Raw genomic sequence first — 14,724 nt, forward strand, 5'->3', positions numbered from 1 at the left:
TGTTCGTGCACATCCAAGGACCTACACAACACTAGTCAGAGTGATATTTCACTTCATGGTAGCTCATTTGAAGGTAATGCCCCCTCTCCCCTCCTCCCCCAGCATTTACATCCCACTGTACTGCTCTGTAATGGACACACACACACAGATGCGTGCCCATACACATAGACACATAGTCTTCCTAACACACACACACACACACACACACACACACACACACACAAGCTCACATACCCACACCCACAGCAATGCAGTATAGCAGTAATGGTGCTGTGTGAAGGGCAAGCAGATCAAGGTGACTGAGCGGACTGAGGGAGCGTGCTGCGTCGCTAAGTGCTACCGCTAACCGCTAACGGCTTTCCCAGATGGCAGTGTGTGTGTGTGTAAGGGCGAGACAGAAAGAGAGAGAGAGAGTAAAAGAAGATGAGCAGTTTAGAGTATGCGTGAATGACGGTTTGGGAGATAAAGTGTGCAAGCATGTATATGTGTGAATGTCAGCATGCATGCACATGAGACAACAGCTGTGTAAGTAGAATATGTGCGTATTGTGCACACTATCTATTAACTGAAGGGCCTTACTTCCCACTGAGTAAGAGGCCCGCTAACATCCAGTAATTGGCCCGGGATGTCCAGTTCTGCTAAAGGTTTTTTAAATATGTTTTAGTTTAATACTTATGAAATGTTAACGTTTTGCCTCACACTCTATTTTTAGTAGAAGATCGTAACCTTGTGATTACAGGGAAATAGTTTTTACAAGTTTTCCAAAAATCTTAATCCTTGTGCGCGTGTCTTTTTCATCAATAGATTACACAAAATACAAAAAGAATGGCATGCGTATAAGCAGACAGTCTGATACTGACAAAGGCAGATCACAGGCTAAGACATAGATGTGTTACAGTGGCCTGTCATACACACACCTGCACATATGAATTGTGTCTCCCAAACAAATAAATAACAGTATAAAAACTGTGATGCAAAGCTCGGCTGATTTCATAGATCACAAAAAGATTCACCCAGCAGCTCCATCCTTGCCTCAGTCTGTTTGTGCCTTCCTTTTTTCTGACCACTTCCTTCTCTCTCCCTCTTCACCCCCACCACCATCTCATTTTCTTTCTTCTCTGTCACCCCCCCCTCCCGACTCATGCTTTGTGTCTGAGTCTCTCTTTCTCTCTTACTCCCTCTCTCTGGTCTCCCTGCTAAATAAACAATGCAGAAAGTTGACCTTTTAGGTTAACAGGTTTTTATGCTAGCTCTACTCAGCACTCACACTGATTCAATTACCACCAAAGGTCCACTGAACCCTACGAATAACCAAGGAGCCCGTCTCCCTGTCTGCCTATGTGCATGCTTGCGTGGCTCGCTGCGTGCTTGCTCGCCTTTGCGGTTGGCTGGTGTGTGTGTGTGTGTGTGTACCTGTTTGTTGAACGTCTAATTAGATAATCCGCATTTGCCTGTCTTTTGGACTATATCTTTGCATACCGCCCCGCTTAAGATTTGCAAAAACACAGGCTAAAGATTCACAGAGAGGTGGACTAATAGAAAGTCCTAAACCGAAAATAATTTGACCACAAAAACAATCCAGTCACCTTGATCCAGTCCCGATCAACCAACCAAAATAACCCCTGTTGTTACCCCCATTCCTTCCTCCCGCTCTCATCCCCTCCTCCCCCACCGCCCTTCTCCCTCTAAGTGTGGAGTGTTATTTAGGCTTTACTGGCGCGTGTAAAATTCTGCAATTTGAAGGGCTGTTAAGTTTTTCAATTGAAATTTTCATTTAAGATGCAGGTGATGCTTTTTTTCCATTTTTTTTTCTTTTTTTTTTTTTTTTTTTACTGACGCTTTACTGCTCTCCTGATAGGAAGGAACGAGTGTTGAGGGAACGCATAGCGACACTTCTCTTTCTGGTTTCCTGACTCCTTATCCCTTTTTTTTTCACCCCTCTCGCGCTCCTGCTCACCTCTTCTGTCTTTCCTTTTCCTATCCTCCCTTTCCCAACTGATCCTACCCTTTCTCCAATCTCTTTATTCCCCAAGCCTTTCCCTCTTTTTTCACCCTTCATCCCTTCATTCATCCCTCACACACCTCCCACCCTCTCTCCAGTAAAACACAGTAGCAGAAGGCTAAAACAGGAGTGCAGGGCCACCAAGCCTTAAATCACATTTATAAGGATTTGGTTAGCATAGTAATAACACAATCAACTGACAAGGGCTTGAAGAGGGGTGTGAGGAAGGAGGTTTGTGTGTGTGTGTGTGTGTGTGTGTGTGTGTGTGTGTACGTGTAGACGTACTTGTGGGTGTATACAAGCTTCTGCATATGTGTGTAGGTAGCAGTGAATCCGTGTATATTTAAGTGCGCATATCTATGTGTATCCATGTGAAGAGAAGAGGAAGGGTATTATTTTTAGCCTTGCACAGGGCCCCGTGAATACTGGTGTGTGTTTGTGGGCATGTGTGTATGTGGGTGACTGGGCATTTGAAGGTTAGCCGAGGCTCCTAGGAGTCATAATGAGGACAAACGCTGAGCTTTACTGTTATCAAGATGCTTACGACGCGGTGTCAAAACGTGACGAGCAATACGCAGAGAATTTACATTGCGTTGGATATCTTTACTTTTTCTGCAGATTATTTAATGTCATTGCTGCTTTAGGATTCGATGAAGAGGCAGCGGGAGAGAGGGTGATGCATGACCAAGGTCACGAGCTTGATTTGCAACCATAACATCCCGAGTATATGAGATGTGCATTAGCCTTTAAGTAACCACCACGATACCTTTGAGATGTCAGTCATTCAAAAACTTCAGTGTGCTTTTCAGACGGTGATGATTTTGACTGATTTATCATTTAATTCCAGGTAACCTCCTCATGCATCCATTTACTGCATAAAGGCTTTTCAGTCTCAGCGGGAATAAAATCCCAGAGGTTGACGGTACAAACCGAGCAAAAACATTTACACATGCGTAACTGTGTTCAGTTCAGTTAATATGTAGAATTGGATTATGTACAAATCAGTTCAGTATTTTCCTGGTAATGCTAACCTACCACAAAGCAGGGGACATGAGGTAGGATATTCCTTATTATGCAGTCACTCATTAATTAAATAACATGAATTTGTTGTGTTCTGACATTACAGGTAACCTCATGTCTGTTTCTTTTTTTCTTTCACACTTCTCTCTTTTTCTGAGCTTTAGGTTTAATTTTGTAAAGCACACACACACGCGCACACACGCACACACACACACACACACACACACACACACACACAGACTCTCTCTCTCTCTCTTAGATCACTTAGCTGGTGTGAACATGGGAGTAGACAGAGGAAAGGGAGCTGTCCAACACGGCTAGAGTTTATGTTCACAGGAGCCGTCTGTCTGTTCTGCAGCGGCAGGAATTCATAGGGACCAAATTACATTAAAAAGATGGATATAAAACTTTAATGGAATGATAAAAAGGAAAGGAGGAAGCGTGGGTCTCTCCCTTTCTCTGTTCTGTCATTAGCCCTCTCTTTTCTTCTCTTCCTCATTTTTCCTCAAGTCCTCATTTTACCTTTTTTCTCTTCACACTTTGCTTTCTTCTCTTTTCCCCAATTTCCTCCCCATAAGAAGTGAAATTCCGAAGTCAGAGTGAAAGCAGAAAGGAAGGAGGAAGGAGGAGGAAGGAAGAGATGAGACAAAAACAGAATGATAGAAAGGAAAAGGGGTTTAGGAAATATAAAGGGCAGGGTAATAGAGGTTCATGTCAACATACAGTATAGTATGTGGAAGTGGAAACGCTGCAAGGTTACAGCTCACACTTACACACACTGATCTGGTTAGAGGAATCCCTTCACAAAGGGCTGAAACACACACTGTATATTAACGTCTAACGTATATGTCATTTAAACATGTGTGTGTATATGCGTGACCATATTTATGTATTTGTATTAACATTTTATGTTTAATTTAGTGTTTGAATTCCACAAATTCCACAAAAACAATAAAAGATGAAATTCAAAGCATAAAAGTAATTATTTCTAGTGTGAGCGAGGCGATTAGGAGGGAAATGTAGCCTTTCCTCTCACTGACAAGATGACAAGAGGATGGTTTAGGGTGACAAATTACACACTGAGGAAAATCCAATCTGGCCACATGTGGCCTTCTCCCATCATAGGTTTAAATCCCTTCTTATGAAGAACATCCATACCCATCATGTTTTATATTAATGTGGTAAAAAAAAAAAAGTAATCCATATTTTAAAAATGTATATTTTGTCTTAAACAATTCAGACGTTAAGATTCATCTATAGTCAAAAAAAAGGATGGTTTCCTCCATTACATGCACAATCTGAATTAATATGAAGGAATCATAAGATACGTTGAGGGGGTTTGACCTCTGTGACAGCTGGCTGCAGGTTAAGTAGCATCCCAGTGTTTTGTGTTGCATGTCTGCATGAAATGGTGTGTTACTGTGACTCTGTGCTACTGCATGTGAGCATCATGAGGTGTGTGATTGATAAGGACGATAAGGAGGTGTGCATGTGTAGGGCACATGTTCTCAGTGTGTGTGTGTGGCTAATAGACACAGACGGTGCAACTCACTGGACACAACTATACAGTTTGCGCACACAAACAACAAAAAGAGGTAGATTGATGTAAGTTTTAATTCTCACATTAAGTGTGTTCACAAACACACACGCTGTGCACATTAGCTACAGTTGCTGAGTTGGAAAAATTGTGTAACAAAAAGCTCACTGTGTTTCAGTGTGTGTGTGTGTGTGTGTGTGTGTGTGTGTGTGTGTGTTTGCTAGGGGGAATTCAATCCCGCATAGCAATGAGAAAAGCGCAGGGCCATAATTTAATGCATCCTAAATGTCTGCATTTGCGTGTGCGCTTAAATGCATGTGTGCGTGCATCGGAATGTGTGTAACTGCACTTGTATTCATGCGGATGTGTATGTACACCACGCATACATGTATGTATTTTGTACACATTTCTGAGTGTACACGTGTGTGTATCAATGTATGCAAATCTCAGCTGCTTAATGATAATGTATGTGATAATAGCGTGGTGCTAATTAATTTATAACTTTGCACTGAGGAGGCTGTTCCAGTGGCTAATATGATTCTATTACAGCAATTAGCCCACAATGACACTGGCTAGGTCACTCACACACAGACACACACCTTACAGTATGCAAATCATCTCTGCCTGTCAGTGTGTTTCTCCCAGCATTGCCAGTTTCCACTATCTTCTTCAGTTGTGTAGTTTCTTTCTCTCACTGCTATTGTTGTTATCATACTGACCACTGGCACTAAAACCAGGAAATGACCACACTTATCCTATAATGCAACTTTGGGCAGTATCAGTAAACGTGAACTGGGCGACAGTGCTGTCTTTCACACCACAGACCTTATTTTTGCTGTGTGTCTATTTTTTAGCTCGTCACTTAAAATCAACAGATCCGTCAGACTCTTTGAGTTTAACTTTGGCTCAGCAGCACTGATGGGAAACTGACAGCAGAGGCCACCTCCTAGCCAGTTACTAGCAGAGCTTGGCAGGACTGCTGGCATGAGTGCCTGGTCTGGTCTAGGTGGCTGATACACATCTGCATAAAAGTTTCCCAGCAAAACACTGTATTGTCACAAGATGGTCAATGTTATTTACGTCTCCCGTCAGTGGTTTTAATGTTATGGCAGATCGGTTTGTGTTTACAGGCATCAAAACATCGATCAGAATGTGATCCTGTTGACGAGTGCCAGGTTGTTTTGCCTGCCATGCGGTGTCAAATCTGCAGGAAATGATGGAACAAGAAGACTTTTTGTCCCCAACTTTGTTGCCAATACAGAATTCATTCAATAGAGAAGGAAGCTCAAGGGAGACCAAGATGGACTAACGCCTTAAACAGCACTACAAGTGTCCATGTAAACATAACCAGAAGGAACAACAATGTAAAAGCTGAGTATGTGTACTTACGGTCCTCTGCTGTGCGCAGGGTCGCCCAGGGTCCGGCCGTCTGCCCGTGTGTGTGTGACACAACCACTCTAAACTGGTACTCGGTGTATGGCGACAAGTCTTCCACGTGATAGGAAAAGGTGTCTGTTGCATTTTCTAAAAGCCTACGAGTGGATGAACAGAAAGATAAATGTAATTACTGCCGGTCAATGCAAAATGTTGTGTTAACAGGTGGCTAAAATGTGATATTTGTGATATAATAATATTTTATGAATGCTGATCTAGTAGTTGTTTGTGCGAAATGTTACTCATGACCATGAGCACGCATCTGAAAATGTGGTTACTGTCTTGAAAAATGTACGTCATTCTTTAATACTCGAATCACACAAACTTCAGCACTGGACAGTTCCAAAGGTGGAGGAGGTCACCAAGAAAACACAAGCAAGTCAAACTTCCTTAGTTTCGGCTTAGATCTCAGACGTACAAAGACCTGGATAACTGAAGACTTTAACAGACTCCACACACTGTGTTTTCTGTACATTCACATAGTCAGCTGTGAATATGGCATTTTGTGATTACAAAGGCATTTGCTAGAATGCAGATTCCCATTGTACAAAATCTTTTTCCAGAGAAAACTGGCAACTTTTTACTTTTTTGCTTATTACCAACCAGTGTTTGTTCACTTATGTCCCATTTTAGTGTAGAGGCAGCGATAATTCCAGAGTGAATAATGGAAGATCTTCATCAGGGGGTGAAAAAGACATAAACCGCTGCAGATGGATGGAACATTTAGTTTTTTATTACTTTAAAACAACCTGTTGTTGTATTCTAATGTAAAATAAATTTTAAGTGTGACATTACCAAAGGGTTTCAAGACAAGTTTTATACAGTCAATAAAACACAGATCATCTTCGCAGCATGTGCGCTATTTTCATAGCCTTTTATCTCTCCATGTCATACCTAATCCCGTGTCACATAATCATACAAAGGAATCTGGGACAAAGTAAAAGGATATTGTCATAAATGAGGGACCGTTGACCAGTTAGCATCAGATGGATAGAAGGGATGAATGAATGAATAAATCAGGGAACAATGAGATTTCCATAGCAGAGGAGGAGGAGGGCATGGCTGTCTGATATATAATACATGTAGCTAGTCATTTATTTATTACCACAGAATGAGAGCCTCCTCTTCTTGGATTAAATTGCAATTTGTTGTCAGGAAGCATGTAATGAATACATATCAGATGCACACCCTCTCTCTCTTTTTATTCTATCACATTTTCTCTACCTCTCTCTCTCCCCCTTCCCCGTCTTTGATTTTTTTCCGTCTTTTTTGTCTCTATCCCCGTCTCCCTGCTCCATTCCCTCTATTTTTCTGATGGTATGTCATATTGAAGTGACATATTCGGCTGGGCTGTATAATGCACCTTTTAGTATGTACATGTGTATGCATATGGGTGTCTCCACACTTTTAGGCACATACATGTCTGAAAGGGCTGAGCATCGTTGCCGTTCTCTTACTGTCATTTATTCCACGCGTCTGGGACGACTTGCATGTGTTGTGCACGTCTTTGTGTAAATGTGTCCACTTGTTTACCTGCTGTGCGCATTCAGGGCCTCTCTCACCTTATGACAGGCCTGTGTGGGGATATCCTCATTTGCAGGCTGTACTGGAGTGGGCCGGGTGCGTTGGAGTTGGCGGGGGCGGACCAGGATACATTCAGTCTGGCGTTAGTTGCATGGGTCAAAGTTGGTTGTGACAAACCGTCTGGGGCTATGAAGCGAGAGACGATGGTAAGAGGGAGACGGGACGAAAGAGCAGGTGATGGAGGAGGAATGGAAAATATAGAGTAAGAGAAGAAAAATATCATAAAAGACATGTAACCTTCATTTAGATATTATTAATCTGATTGATCAACTGCAACCTAGAGGGAAACACTGTATATCGATATGATTCTGTTGAAGACGGAATAGAAAAAGAAGAGATGACTGTGGAAAGGACAGACAGGAGGGAAGACAAACAGGTGAAAACAAAAGAGGAAAATACATGACAGGAAAAGAAAAAACCAACGATCACTGTGAAGTTCCACACACATGCCTACACACAACTCTCTCAGCAGTACGACTCCTGGCTGACTCCCAGCTGAGCACGACAGTATAGTGTTAGTGTTGGAAAATCGGTAAAAACATCTTGATCCAATATGATAGCTGCGCCCTTAACAGAAACAGAGAGGGCCGCATAAGAAAGAGATAAGGACAACAAATACAAGGAGAAAATCAGAGTGACCGCAGTGTTGACTGTGTGAAATAAGAGCAGCCCCTCTGATGTATAAAGTGACCCTTCAATCAAACATAGCTCTCTTCTTTCCACTACAACGGGACTGATTGCTGGAGACATCTTATCCTAAAGATGGCGCGCACACACACACACACACACACACACACACACACACACACACACACACACACACACACACACACACAACCACACACACACTTGGTAAAAAAAAAAAAAGGTCTCAAAACTCTAATATTGGTGATATTGGTGGTGGTTCAGCATCTTAAATCATCATTTTGCATTAATTATCTTGAAACACAAGAAAACATGAGCTTTTTTTCTTCAAAGATTGATTTCTATATGTGTGTGATTGTATACGTGTGTGAACATTATGTGTAGTTGTACTCTCTTCTCTCGGCACCAAGTAAAAAGAGGACAGCTTCAATAACATAAAACGCAGAAACAGAGTAAAGAAGAAAAGGATACGGAAAAAGACAAATTCAGACTTGATATAATTTGGCATGTTCCTTATAACCTACATGTTTTTAGGTTAAATGAGCGTTTGATAAATTATAGGAGAAATCTACGGTTAATGATGAAGATTCAGATCAGATCAGTAGTATGGTCATTACCTGATGTGTGTAATTCTTGAAATGCTGACTCTCTCTCTCTCTCCCGCTCCCTCTCTTACACACACATGCACGCACGCACGCAAACACGCACACACACATCCCAAAGACACACACTGTTGGCGAGCCTGTGTCTCTCTCATGGTGTGTTAGCAGGTACAATATCAGCGGTGTCACTAATCGTTTTAAACTATGCACTTTTATGTTCACTTCTCTCTCTCTGCTCTCCTCCTCCCCTGCTCCTCTGTCTCTTGCTCTGCGATCTTCTCTCTGTTCTTTCATAGAACAAGGACGCATCAAGACAGTTTGCCTTAAAGAAGTCTAAAGAGATGCCAGAGGCACAGAGGTAGAAAGAGAGATAGAAAGAGAGTAAACGTCTGGTATTTAAAATTTATACTTTCTTATGCCTTTGTTTTGAACTTGAACAGCAGAACTTTCCTGAGTCTGTCTTTTGTTGTTCTCCCGATAAGACACGGGTGTGGTGTGCGCGAAGGTGTTCACGACTTTTGGCGGTGACATGTGTGTTAATAGGAGTGCAGCTGTGTGTTACTGTTTGGTTACTATTATCTCCAGGCTCTTCTGATCAGCTTTGACATTTATCAGTACGTACAATCAGTCTCTGCTGTGAGTTCATGCGCGTGTGTCTCTGGCTGCTCCTTTGAATAACTGTTTATTTAGCGAATTTACAAAATATGAACCCTTGCAGTTGAATAAACACAACTGTTGCAATGGTTCAGGCCTCAGATGAAAGTAAAATAAGACGATTTAGATTTATAACCTATTTAAGAGGTGATTTACTGTAACGTAGGTCAGTTTTTTCTCCTACTCCTTGGAGATGTGACCATCACAACAACAGGGATGCTGCAATCATTGCAAAGGACAGTTTTAAAACATAAATTCTAATTCAGATTCAGATGTTGAAGTGTTATAAATTACCACTTAATTACAGTTATTTTTTATCGCGCCACGTAAAGCCATGCTCTTTCCTACTTGCAACCTTTCCTTCACCTGACAAGTCAGGTAACACATCACAAATTGTTTTATTCTGAATGTGAGTACCTGCTGGGGGAGTAGTAACACTGAGTGGCAGGCTCTCAACACAGCCCTGTGTGTTACACCCTCTGATCCAGAAGCTGTAGTTAGTGTAGGGCTGAAGGTCATTCACAGACAACCAGACGCCTGCTGCTGTACTGCCATCCAACACAGCATCACCATCTAAGAGACGGAGAAAGAGTTTGAGGTCCACGGCCAAGCACGGTCTATTCAGGGCAAACTGTCATGTCTCGCATAGACTTTTTTCATTTATTCATTAGAGTTAAGTCACAGTGATTCTTAAGAGATATAACATCAAAGAAAGGAAGAGAGAATGAGAGAGATGTTATATGAGAGCGGCGCAGACTCAGATTGACTGAGAGTCATCAAAAGAGAGAGTTCTCCATCCTGAGGTTATGCAAAGATAGTAAATAATAAAAGGATCAGGAAAATCACACTGTGGAAGCCTATCCAACATATTTAGACGGACACATACAAACACGGTTCAGTTTGGGTGGACTGATGAAGGCAGTTTGGATCAAAGAAGCAAGGGGTTGTGGGTAACTAGAGCGAAACACCGTCTCCCTCTTTCTTCCACACCTCTTCTATCCTTCACTCCATTCATTTTCATCTGCCGGTTCCTCTGTGAGGAGCAGATCAAAGTCCCAAACTGTGTGTGTGTGCGTGTGTGTGTCTGACAGAGAGAGAGTGAGAGACTGTGTATCTTTGTGTGTATTGGATGCTCAAATTCCTTCGTCCTCTTTTCTTTCTGAGTCCACTTCTCCCGCGTTGTTGGTTGCCTCCACGCTTTTCTTCTTCATGTCTTACATCGTTTTTACCTATAATCTAATACATCTATGGAAATATGAGCTTCTCATCTCTCTTTTCACTGTATACAACTGTTTTATTGCCACTTGTCTTTGTTCTTTTGTCAATCTTCATACTAGTGTTTTGCTCTACTTTCCTATATCACCTCTTCGATTGAGTCACTGACAATATCAAAAAACCTTGTGTTTTCAATACCACTCCGGTTTGATTACTCCTTTCACTTTCCCATTTCATGCATGACTTTCAGTGTAAGTTGGCTTTGTTGGTGAAGAGTGTGATTGCGTGTGTCTGTGTGTACTTATGCATCCGCCTCTATCCACACTATCCAGTACTAGCCATCAGAAAGACAATTCTGTCAAAACCATACTAATATTAATATTATATTTAGTACTAATATTAATATTATATTTAGTACTTATATTACTTATATTAATAGCTTCCAATCAATCCTTTTATCTATACAGGTTGTGTACTTACACCATGCTAGAGAGTATTTCTGTGTTATCGGTGTGTAACTGTGTATTACATAAACAATTTAATATTTACCAAGTTAACCATTTTATGCACAAATGTTGTATGAATCAATTTAGTTAAATTCAAAAAGAATTAAAGCAAAACTATTCTTTAAAATATTTGTGGAAAATACTGCATGTTAAGTTAGTAATAGTACTACACATGCAAAGAAAGTGTCGCTTGTCTTTTTGTGCATGTATTCTGCCGTGTGTGCGTATTAAGGTTTAATATTGTGTGTTGTCTGTATTTGTGTGTAGGTCTGAGAAAGAGTGAGATACGGAGAGAATAGCTTTACATTTCACCTTTGCTTTTATAGTACAGTGTGTAGCTGAGGTTCCCATTTGCTCTAGGAGGGGCCGTCCAGCGAGCTCGCACCGACCTAGAGCTCTGATTGGTCAGCTCCAGCAGTATAGGGCCTTCTGGTGCCATTTCTAATGTACGCATCTCCACCTGGAAAAAATAATAAAACACAGGCAAACTTATGTTCAGAATGACTTAAATGCAGTTAAAACATGAGAAAATATATATTATGTATATGTATATATGTAAACGTCCTGAGGCCCGAGCTTTTATTTGGTAGATATTTTTAATTTGGGATTATAGGACCAAACAAATGATATGGACACTAGGATTATTCCATCATTTATATTATAAAACAAAAGTCACCAGTATGTGACAAAATATAAAACTGTTTATTTTAATACCTGAACATGGCTGTGCAATGACAGAATTGACCCAACCCCAAGACCCGACGTCCTCAAACGAGTAGTCGTTAATTAGCAAAAATTGCTAATTTGTTAAATTGCTGTATAAGATATAAATAAGTTAACCTTGCTATCATAATAGAGACCATGTCACTAACGAGACATGTTTAAATAAGCAGATCGCTGCAATAAAACCTAAAACTTAACGTCCCGATATGAGGACACAGGGTCTCAGGAGGTTAAGTAAAAAAGGAAAAAGCTTAAAAACTTAATAAAATCTGCTCTATTATAATTATAATCAGGTTGTTGAGATTCCATGAGTGGACTGATTATAATATAACTGTTTAAAATGATGCTACACACATCTGGCCGTAACTCTGCCTTTAGTTTCTAACCTCTTCTTTCTCCTGATATTCCACATATTCACTCATCCTCTTCTCCTGTTCCACTATCGCTGTCTGTGTCTGTCTCATTTCTTCCTGTCTCGCTCTCCAGTTACCTTCTCCTCTGCTCTGACCATTTACTCTCCTCAATTTTTCACTTTTATCCCTAACATTTCTCCTCCCCGCACTCCCTTCTTACTCTTTCCACCCATCCTCTCATCTCTTCCTCCTGCCCCCGCCCCACCACTGTCCTCCTCCTCTTCTGCTGTGTCAGCTCTTCTCCTGGCGTTTGACTAAACATGGCGTCCGTATTGGAAAAATGCCCCAAAATGTGGCCCGTCGTCAGAGATGTCGTTTGGTTGAGCACAGAGTGGCATTTCCTACCAAATGTCACCGTCGCCACACCAACCCTCGTTATTGAGCCGAGAGAATCGATCACCTTTATGACGCCTAGTGACACTCACAGACACATACACCTACAACACACATGCACTCTGACCATCTCTGAGAAGTTCAGTCCCACATTTCTTTGGATTAGTCAGAGCATTTTTATCCTTAATGAAAACATGATATGATTCATCAAATAGGGAATTAAAAGGGCTGTGTTTAAAAAAATCCCGCTGCAGGAAACAAGATAAGGGCACGTGTGATGGAGATCCAAAACATAACAGAAGCTCCAACTCTGAAAGCACCGTCAGGATAGAAGTAAAATATTATGGAATAACACAAATCTCAGAAACCAACCACAACATACGTTATGTGAAGATTTCTCTCATAAATAAGCAAAATAGTTTTGAAGCTCATAATTAGGCAAAATGTAAAGAATATTGTAGAAAATTAAAGGGCACTATTGGTCCAGTACGACCAACAATGCCAAGTCTATCTCACAAAGTAATTGATCACTTCAAGTGTGTGTACCAGTAAGAGATTCACTGACCATTGGTCCCTTGCCACAGCCCTGTGCTGTACAGGCCTGCAGTCTGAGTACATGCCGGCTCCACGGAGAGAGTCCGTCCACCACGAAGAACCTCTGGGAGGCACTGGAGTTTAAAATGAGAACTCCATCCAGCCAGAGACCATAGCTTGTTATAATACCTGTTAAAATGACAAACTTAATTATGACATGTATGTGGCACAAGATACAAATGGCTAGAAGTCTCCTGTGTGACCAACAAGTTTGATAGTTCCTTGCTCCTCGAAACATTTTACTTTACATAATCGTCTTTTTGTGTAAAAAAAAACTAATAGACTGACTTTCCAAGCACAATTTTATAAAATGTAAGAGGGACACATCTGTTGAAAATGTTAGATATTGATTTTTATTTAAAATCATAACTTTGAGGAACATGATATAAGGGCATCACAACCACTGACTGTATAAAAAATGGACGAACCCTCTGTAAGAATCCTGAAGAGCATTTTTGAAGCTCAGTGTGGACGGTACCATCCACTACCAACCATCTTGACAAAGCCTGTTTCTGCCGAACTAATTCAAAGCTCGTAAGAGCACGTAGCTGTCACTCACAGCAGACAGGCCCTAGATCATTATTAGATAAAGATAAGTCTTACTATAATTAAGTACAGTTGTCATGTATGAGGAAAGGACCCCTGTGAGGCTGCTGCTTGGCCACAACCAATCATTTTTGCGTGTTGACCTTAATTCTCATTGTCTTTGTGATCATTTTCAAGAGAAATCTGAATACTTTTTTCTTTTTTTTGGATGATATTTACGCTGGTATAGGACAGGTCTGTGTCCAGACTGTGAAGAAATTACAATCACAAAGTGAGTTTTGCTGTGTTGAGGTGCAGCCTGGGTCACCGGATTACAATGCAAATGAAAACTGACTTAGGGGCTCCAGACCTGCCAGCCAGTGTGTCTGAGAGTGATCCAGTGATGAAAACAGCAGTGAAATGACAAATGTAACCATAGGCGTTATGAGGATAAAGGCCCTGAGAAGGACAGTGGTTCTCGAGTGAGCATTCACACACATGCAACCAAATGAGGTTGCAAATAGGTGTGCACACACACGCAAACAGACACATGGACGCCCACGTAACGATACACACACACACATTTATCTGGGAACTCACTCGTGTCCATACGCTCCTCATGCAGACACATACACCAGCACAATAATTACATTATATTACATCCACCTAATAAAAAAAATGAAGCAGTACGGCGCCAAATGTGCTTTTCCTTAATAAAAATGCATACACGGGGCTCAAAAGATCAGTGCTAAGAACTAAGAGTCTATTCTGCTTTAATCATGTGTGGGTTTTATTATTGCTCAATACAGATACACACACCTATCAGGGAAACGAAGACACAAAAACCCCACGGACGCAAGCTACATCTGGGAAGATCTTAATGTGGCCAATCACATGCGTATGAGAGCGCGTGTGTATATGCGTGCAGACATCTGTA

The 14,724-nt window shown here is 41.2% G+C and overlaps 1 protein-coding gene across 1 annotated transcript in view; it reads right to left on the reverse strand.

The window, feature by feature from the left end:
- The window catches only part of ush2a (Usher syndrome 2A (autosomal recessive, mild)), a 176,135-nt gene that overhangs the window by 73,214 nt on the left and 88,197 nt on the right, over positions 1–14,724 (reverse strand). The window contains exons 45-49 of the mRNA XM_047580544.1: positions 13,234–13,391; positions 11,512–11,659; positions 9,896–10,051; positions 7,556–7,703; positions 5,949–6,091 (exon numbers count right to left, since the gene is read on the reverse strand). Of these exons, the coding sequence (XP_047436500.1) occupies positions 5,949–6,091; positions 7,556–7,703; positions 9,896–10,051; positions 11,512–11,659; positions 13,234–13,391 (753 nt within the window). The remainder of the gene's footprint in view (positions 1–5,948; positions 6,092–7,555; positions 7,704–9,895; positions 10,052–11,511; positions 11,660–13,233; positions 13,392–14,724) is intronic.

This window comes from Mugil cephalus, chromosome 3 (assembly GCF_022458985.1).
Source record: "Mugil cephalus isolate CIBA_MC_2020 chromosome 3, CIBA_Mcephalus_1.1, whole genome shotgun sequence".
Taxonomy (NCBI): domain Eukaryota; kingdom Metazoa; phylum Chordata; class Actinopteri; order Mugiliformes; family Mugilidae; genus Mugil; species Mugil cephalus.